Source organism: Herpailurus yagouaroundi, unplaced genomic scaffold (genome assembly GCF_014898765.1).
Source record: "Herpailurus yagouaroundi ecotype Mexico unplaced genomic scaffold, PumYag 29, whole genome shotgun sequence".
Taxonomy (NCBI): domain Eukaryota; kingdom Metazoa; phylum Chordata; class Mammalia; order Carnivora; family Felidae; genus Herpailurus; species Herpailurus yagouaroundi.
Window position 1 is genome coordinate 42,765,193 of NW_024412377.1, and position 8,046 is coordinate 42,773,238.

At 58.3% G+C, this 8,046-nt stretch overlaps 1 protein-coding gene across 1 annotated transcript; it reads right to left on the reverse strand.

The window, feature by feature from the left end:
* Positions 1-1,303: 1,303 nt before the first annotated feature.
* Positions 1,304-7,809, reverse strand: ARSI (arylsulfatase family member I). The gene is made up of 2 exons (XM_040497709.1): positions 6,940-7,809; positions 1,304-3,584 (listed from the first exon to the last, which is right to left on the reverse strand). The coding sequence occupies exons 1-2, from the start codon at positions 7,257-7,259 to the stop codon at positions 2,177-2,179; spliced, it is 1,728 nt and encodes a 575-aa protein (XP_040353643.1). The 5' UTR covers positions 7,260-7,809; the 3' UTR covers positions 1,304-2,176.
* Between the last annotated feature and the right edge of the window lie 237 nt (positions 7,810-8,046).

The window sequence follows — 8,046 nt, forward strand, 5'->3', positions numbered from 1 at the left end:
GACCAGGTCGTTGGCTGAAGCTTGAGTGGGGCTCTTGGGCTGTGTGCCAGGTTCTGGGTTAGGTAGGACTCTGAGCCAGGCAAGCTTTAAGCTGGGCTTGAGATGAGGCTGAGCTTCCTTCTTAGGGCATCAGGAGCAGGGGCTGGCCTCTAGCCCCAGCTGGGCCCTCTATGTTTGAGGCCACGTAAGCCACAGGAGGGTAGGTGTTGGTGTCTGGGGAAGAACATAAAGGGACTTTTATGGTCCAGCTCTCATGGCCCCCAAAGGGCATAAGAGAAGCAGGGTTGGAGCTGGAGGCTAGGTCACCTAAGGCAGGGCCAAACTCAGCAGGCATGGGAGAGGCCTCCACTCAACTGGTGCAAGCCTAGAGCTGCAGGGGAGCCCTGGCTCCACACGGCTCTGGAAAGGCACAGCCCAGACAGCTGGGAGAGGCACCCAGTAGAGCCGGAGAATCCTGGGTAATGGGCAGACTATGAACAACCCATCTGTGGGATATGCTGGGCCTGGGACACCGTCTTCTTCAGAGTCTCCCTCCTGAGCAGGCAGAAGTGCTGGGGGTGGCCGGAATCCAGAGGCTTCAGCCAGTCCTGGCCCCTGCCCCACACAGCCCAGGCATCGAAATCCTAGAGACAGAGAAAGTTCCAGCTGGAGGGGTGGAGGAAGGGGCCCAGGATATGGATGGTCACCTCCGTCCTGCAGCCCCAGGCCAGACTCTCACTCCTGGGCTCAGCTACCTCTGCAGCTCTGGAACCAACACCCAAACCCCCTCCACTGCACCGCACCCACCCCCCCCACCCGTCCTGCTCATCCACAAGCTGACGAGTCCTAACAGGCCTCCTTTGCCAGTGACAAAAATAACTATTTTCAAAATTCACAGCAGGGCTTTCGCCTACACACGCTGCACCGACTGGAACCTGAAGGGAGATATGCAGAACGCAGTGTGTGCATGGAGGCGCGCTCTGCAGCGAGCAGGCTCTGAACCCCCCACGCCCCTCCTCCCACCACTCAGCCCATGCCCCCCCACACACACATGCACAGGGGTGTCCAGAATGACCAAGTAGGAGGGGCTCCTAAAGCATCCATTGTACACAGGGGGGCACTGAGGCCCAGAGAGGGTCCAGGATTTGCCAGAGGTCACACGGTGGACCTGTGGCAGGACTGGACCAGAACCCATATGTGCTGCTTCCTAGGCAGGCTACCCACCTCCTCTCCCATTCACTTGGCTAATGGTGAGCTCGCACTTGCCCTCAGGATGCACGCGCACGCGCCCCAGTGCATTCACAGACCGCACCACAGCCCTGGCTTCCATGTTAGTAGCATTTTAATCAAGTGCACGGGCTCCTCCACAGCCATTATCTTGGCCAGTTCTCTACAACCCTGTGAGGTAGGCAGAGCTCAGGCTAGCATCCCGATTGGCAGTTGGGGAAACTGAGGCCCAAAGGTGAGGGGATGCGCCCAAGGTCAAAGAGGCACCCAAGTGTCCTGACTGTTGGTTCAGGGCCTCTTTGCACAGCTGTTTCCACCACCCTTGATCCTGCAGCAGCTAAGAGCCAGGTCAATCCTCTGGGTCCTGGGGGCCAGAAGGAGAGCTTTCTGCCATAGCCCCCAGCACCAGTCTGGCCCCAGAACTGGCCCAAGCCATGTGAAGACCCATCCCTGCGCCCCCACCCTCAGCATCAGAGGATCCCTTCAGAGAGTGGCCAGATCGCCATGCTTCAGCTGGAGTCCAGGCCTCGAGCTGCCTCCAGGGGCCCCTCACCCAAGTAGTACCACAGAGGTGCAGGGTCCAAGGGCGAGGCTTTAAACGAGCTGGGAGGCGGCAAGGTCAATGGCAACTCCACCATGGCCCCAGGCACCAGGTTCACACCACAGGGCCACAACATCATCAGAGCTCATTTACAGATGAGGAAACTGAGGCCCAGCTCTCATGCAGGCCACTCGAGGTCACAGGGCAAGTCAGTGAAGAGGCAGGATTGGAATCCAGGCACCCCAGTCTAGTTTATTCTCCCCCAAGCCAAGCTCCCCACCTTTCAACCGAGGGGCTCGATGCCCCCCCCCCCATTTCCCTGCAGACAGGGGCTTGACCTCAGGCCCCTCCTTGGGGAGGAACAGGGCCAGGTTTGAATGGGGAAGCACATCTAGAGGGGTAGAGATCCTCACCTCCCCCCACTCCCCATCAGATCCGCTGTGACATCAGCCTGGTGTTGAGTTTACGAAAAAAGGACCGCAGCTTGCAAATCTTGCATTTTTTCTTGCGGCGTCCTCGGGAGAAGCTTCGAGCCCTGCCTGCCTCTTCCTCCTCTTCCTCTTCTTCCTCATCACTGGCCCAGGGCCCCCAAGCACCCCCATTAAAGTCAGGGTGGGCCCGGGGATTCTCAGCCGGGTAGCGCACAGGGATGGCTGTGCGGTTATAGTCCACCAGACGGGCCAGCAGGGCACGGACCACATCAGGCCGCTGGCCAGCCAGGTCCTCCCGTTCGTAGGGGTCAGCGCTGATATTGAAGAGCCACACTGCCTGGCGGGCACTGGCCATGCGCTCGAGGTTCCACCAGCTGCCAGGGAAGGCGGCCAGCGTCTGCGGTGGAATCCAATCGCCATAGCCAGGGTCCCCTGTTAGCAGCTTCCACTCGCCCACACGGATGGCGGCCTGCACGGCAGTGTTCCAGATGCCAAAGCCAGCCTCCAGGGAGCCGTGCCGGGCATGGTTGTAGAGGGGGTCAATGTTGTGCAGGATCTCTGTGCGCGGCGAGGCCCGGCCCTCGCTGATGGCCGGCCACACATCGTAGCCGTCCAGCCCGTCGGCCGCCGAGGCGGTGCCGCCTGCCAGACCCACCAGGGTCGGGTACCAGTCAGTGATGTGCACCAGCGCCCGGCTGGTCCGGCGCTTCCGCTTGAGCAGGGGGCTGTGGACAAAGCCCAGGCCACGCACACCACCTTCCCAGTAAGTGCCCTTGCGTCCTCGCAGCGGCCAGTTGCTGCCCCCCGAGAAGGTCTGGCCGCCGTTGTCACTGGAGAAGATGATGACGCTGTTGTTGTAGAAACCATAGCGCTTGAGAGCCCAGGTGATGTTGCGCACAGCCTCATCCATGCAGGTGACCATGGCCGCATACTTCCGCCGGGCCACGTTGCCCATGGTGCGGTAGCGGTACAGGTACTCACGAGGGGACTGCAGGGGCGTGTGCACCGCCTGGAAGGCCACGTAGAGGAAGAGGGGCCGCCGGGGGCTGTGGCTGGCTAGGATGTGGCTGACACGCTGGGCATAGAGCATAGTGGAATACTGGCCGCTGAGCCCCCAGGCCACACTCTCGCCCTCGTGCAGGTCAAAGCCACACACCCCGGGCCCGTCGCAGTTGTCGTAGGTGTAGTAGTCCACGTTGCCCGTGAGCGAGCCCAGGAAGGTGTCGAAGCCCCGGCGGGTAGGCAGGCACTCCTTCCGGTAGAAGCCCAGGTGCCACTTGCCCACCATGTGGGTAGAGTAACCCGCCTCCTGCAGCTTCTGGGGCAGCGTCACCTGGTCCAGGGGCAGGCAGTTGGGCTGCCGAGGGCGGATGATGGAGTGCTGGAGTCCCGTGTGGATCTGGTACCTGGAGGAAAGAGGGGAGGGCAAAGAAGGCCCGGGTGAGCTACAAAGCACTGCTCTGGCCCACCGGCCCCCAGTTCTCACCCCGAGGTGGGCTCTGGGCCCAGCACTTCCGGCAAAGGTACGGCAGGTATTACGACACGTGACAAGCACTTCCAATGCATCACCTCATTGAATCTTCAAAATTAGTTGAGCTCATATTATGGTCATTTTGCAGATGAGGAGACTGAGGATCAGAGTGGTTAAACCACTCGGCCCAGGATCACGCAGCTAGGAGCTGGGGAGTTTAGAGTCGAACGCAGGTTAATCATGACAATGTAGCTAACATTATTCTGCAAATAAGGCAACTGAGAGGCTCAGTACATGAAATCGCTTGCCCACTGATTCAAACAATCTGTAACTGGAGTTGGGATCTGTATCCCAGGCAGTCTCCAGAGACTTCAGAATCCCTAAACTCTAAGCCACTAATTTGCTCTGGGGCCTAGAGCAAGTCCTGCCCTCCCAGGGAAACTCCTGCTCATTCTTCAAAGCCCAGTCCAAATGTTACCCCCTCTGTAAAGTCTCTTATAACTCTCTCCAAGAATGAGTCACTTTTGCTTCTGGGTTAAATTTAGTACACCTGATCACTGTCCTACTTGACCATGGGGTTCTACTCAGTTGTACATGTTCTTAGGCCCAATCATCTGTAATCGGATTGTCCTCTACTCAACTTTGTGGTCTTGGCACTCAGGTGATGTTAAAAGGACACTCAATTACTTACGGAATGAATGGACGAAAGAACGAACGAATGGTGGCACTCCCAGACAATTTTAGAACCAGAAGGGACCCAAGTCAACTTCCAGTGTATTTACCTTGTTTTAAAAACACAGTTCCAGAGGAGGGGAAGGGCCTTGCCCAAGGTCACTCAGTGGTCAGGGGCAAAGCCAGGACTTGAACATAAATCCAAGCCAAGTCCAAGCACAGGCTCCCTTCCAGCAAACGAGGCTGCCATGTCTCTTCCCCCATGGTGGCCTCAGTTTGCTCCTCTATAGGTGGGGAGTTGGGTTGAATGGGAGATCTCTGAAAACCTTTCAGTTCCCAGATTTTATAAGACCTGTTCTCATGTGCCTACCCACAAGTTCATGTGGCCCCTGGATCCGGTCACTCACACACACTACTGCTGTGAGGCAGGAGTGAATGGTTAGCAGAATGCTATATTCCTCATTTATTCATTCAAGTCCCTTCTGCGGTCAAGGCCCCCATGCGATCTGCTTGGGGTGTCCCACCTTTACTCAAGTCTTAAAAGTCCCAGGGTAAATAAGAAGCCTGGAACTTCACTAGGGTCTTAGAATCCCACACCTGAAGGCCTGACACCTTTAACCCAGGTACTAGGTGGGCTTTCCTGTTTTTAGTTTCCTTAACTTAAAGCTGTTATTGTTGTTAGCCATCATTAGCTACTACTGCCATTTTTAACACTATAGGCCACACGCATCGTTTCACTTAATCCTCATAAAAAACCTACAGGGGAGACCATTATCCCCATTCTACAGATGACGAACCGAGGCTCTCAGAGGTACCGCAACAGGCCCGACTGCAGACAGCTCGCAAGCAGCTGCCCCGAGCTTTGAACCCAGGTCTGCACAACTCAGGCTGAAAACCTCTCGGTGATCCTGGCTCTACAGACCTCTCAGTCAACCTCATGAACGATTCCATTTAACAGAGGAAGTACCGTAGCGCCCGGTCACAGCCGAGTCTCTTCCTAGGGCTGGGCACCACGGAGCACTGGTTTGTAAAGTGGGTGGGCCAGCTCAGAGTCACCGAAGCTCGTCTGTAAGCGAGTAACATGAGAAACACTGGCTCTCTCCAGCTTCGCCCAACACGACTGGATGCATTAACAAAACACTAATGAGAGCAGTCAGCATCAGTCAGATGGAGCCAGCTGCAGGGGGCGGAGGGCAGACGCTGCCCAGCCACACTCGGCTCACTTCACAGATCAGGGGGTTGGCACACTGCCCCGTTGGCTGCTCATTCCCCTGCTTAAACCCAAAGTCACCTCTCGAGAGAGAAATGCTAACTTGTGCACAGTTCTCAGGAATGCAGATTCTTCTTCCCTCTCCTGGAGGTTGGTCAACATTTGGGCTTCACCACCACCACCAACGCCCCCGCCCACGACCCATACACCAGCCCCTCACCCTCTTCTCCGACGCTCTCTCTTGCTGTTCCCGGAGCTAAATGCTGAGTGCCCGAGTGAGGGAAGAAAAGGCACCTATTTTGACTCACGGCTCTGGGACCCCTGCCAACCACCTGGCCTCTCAGCCCCCTCCCCAACGGATGCTACAGACTCTAGGCATGAATTGGGTCCTCCCTGACTCCATGCCTCAGTTTCTCCCACCCAGAAACAGGGACAGCAAGGCTCCGGTTCCTGAGATCATACTCGTGGCTTTTGGGTGGAACTTGGGAGAAGGCATGCCGTGGACCCCATCCAAGGAGGATTAGCTTCAGCCTTGCCAAAGGATTTTCTCCTAAGTGGCCAAAGTTTGCCTTCTACACCCCCACCTCCTGTTTCCCTGCTCTTTTAATCCTGTAATCCTGCCGCCTTGCCTGTGGGCCACTCCTTACGGAGAAAGCAGCACGTCTCCTTGGGACTTTCGGCCAATTTAGGAGGACTTTGCAGATGAAAAACCAGAGGTTTGGAGAAATGAAGTAACTACCCGAAGTTTCCACCGGTCACGGCATCCTGTGCATATCTTTCTGCTCTATCTAGAATGTCTATCTATCTAGACATTCCCTGGCTTCCTTCCTCTCCTCGCAGCCATCAAACAGTTTGGGGACCCTAATCCCTCCGGTGACATGGGGGCTGCCATTTATTGACAGCCAAGCAGGTTACACACAACTCATCCCATCACCACTCTTTTTCAAGTAAACACTCCTCTTCACTCCGTTTATGAACAGACAAGAAAACGGAGGCTTAGAGAAGGGAAATAACTTGTTCGTGGCCTCAGGGTCTGTATACAGAAGCGGCGTTAAAACCCAAGGGTCAGAGACTGCCGTGTTCCTCCAACAAAGGGATGACCAGATGTCTCCTTCACATGGTGTGTAATGTGTGTCCTAGAACATCAGAAGGAGGAGACCTCAAAGATGGTCCAATCCACTCCGTGTACAATTGGAGAAACTGAGGCCCAGAGAGGATAAAGGACATAACTAATGATCACACAGGCGACTGGAGACAGTCGTGTCTGAGTGTCTCAGAACTGGCCCTGAGTCCTTGCTTCCCAGGTCCCAGAGTGGGGGTGGGTGGGACTGTGAATGCACAGGAAATCTCCAGACCGGATTCATTTGGGGCTTGGACGGCCAGCCCCAGCAGCCTGGGTCATGCCTACCTGCCAGTGAGAAGTTGGCTCCGCGAAGGCGTGCAGATAGGCTGGATATAATAATTCTCCAACTTGACACCCTCAGCTGCCAGCCGGTCCAGCGTAGGGGTCTCAATATCTGAGCCATGGTAGCCCACGTCGTGGTAGCCCTGGTCGTCGGTGAGGATGAAGATGATATGGGGAGGCTGGGGTGGAGCGGCTGAGGGCTGCTCCACGCCCGCCTCCCCGGGACCGTCGGCCGCCAGGCTCGGCTTGGACCAGTCCCAGGACAGGTAGCCGAAGCTAAGCAGGCTGACCAGCGAGAGGCCAGTGAGGGCGTGCATCGCCATGCCGGCCCGCGCGTCCCGGCGCACAGGGTTCCCCGGGCCTCACCGCCTCGCGCGCCCAGGGCGCACGGCCCGCACGCCCGCCGGCTGGCCGGCCTGGACGCTGCGAGATCTTTCAGCGGCCCCGGGGGTGGCCCAGGGGCTGGTCCAGGACTGGCGGCCGGACCTGCGCGGCCGCAGCGGGGCGCTCTGGGGAGGTCAGGCCCGCGCCGAGCCGCCTCCCGCCGCCTGCGCGCCCGCCCTGCGCCGCCCTCGCTCCCTCTCCCCCAGCTCAGCCGGGCCAGCCTGAGACGCGGCGTGGCTGCTTCCAAAAAGTGCTCTCCACCATCCTCTGGCTCTCCCCTTCCTACTAGCCCTCGATTTCTCCCGCCTCCTAATTTCTCTCGCCTCTGCTTTCCCTTCCTCCTCCTCCCGACCCTCCAGCCCCCAGCCCGGCCTCTCGCCCCGCCCGGAGTCCGGAGAAGAGTCGGGCTCCCAGCAGGGAGGCGGGCAGGACCCCAGCGGGGAAGGGGAGGGAGGCACGGGTTGGGCGGGCCTGGGGGGGACACCGCGGGAGAGAATGCGAGAAAGTTGTAACATCTGCCGGGCCGAATCCCAGGTGGAGGGGCGGGACCTGGAGCAGCGGCTCCGCCCCCGGGCGGGAAGCCCAGGCCCGGGCGGCCCTCTGGCTCCGACCCCCTCCCGGGCCCCGGCCCGGGCCGGGGAAAGGAGGGAGAGGGGCTGCTTGGAGTTCAGTGGAACAGCTCCGGAATGGGCCGGTCAGACGTTCCTCGATCTTGGGAGTCTTAGC

Bases quoted from the DNA above. Each gene is read 5' to 3' on its own strand.
- ARSI (XM_040497709.1), bottom strand. From the start codon at position 7,259: ATGGCGATGCACGCCCTCACTGGCCTCTCGCTGGTCAGCCTGCTTAGC. The intron at 3,585-6,939 runs GTAGGCATGACC...TCTTTCCTCCAG, and splicing joins AGCCAACTTCTCACTGGCAG to GTACCAGATCCACACGGGAC.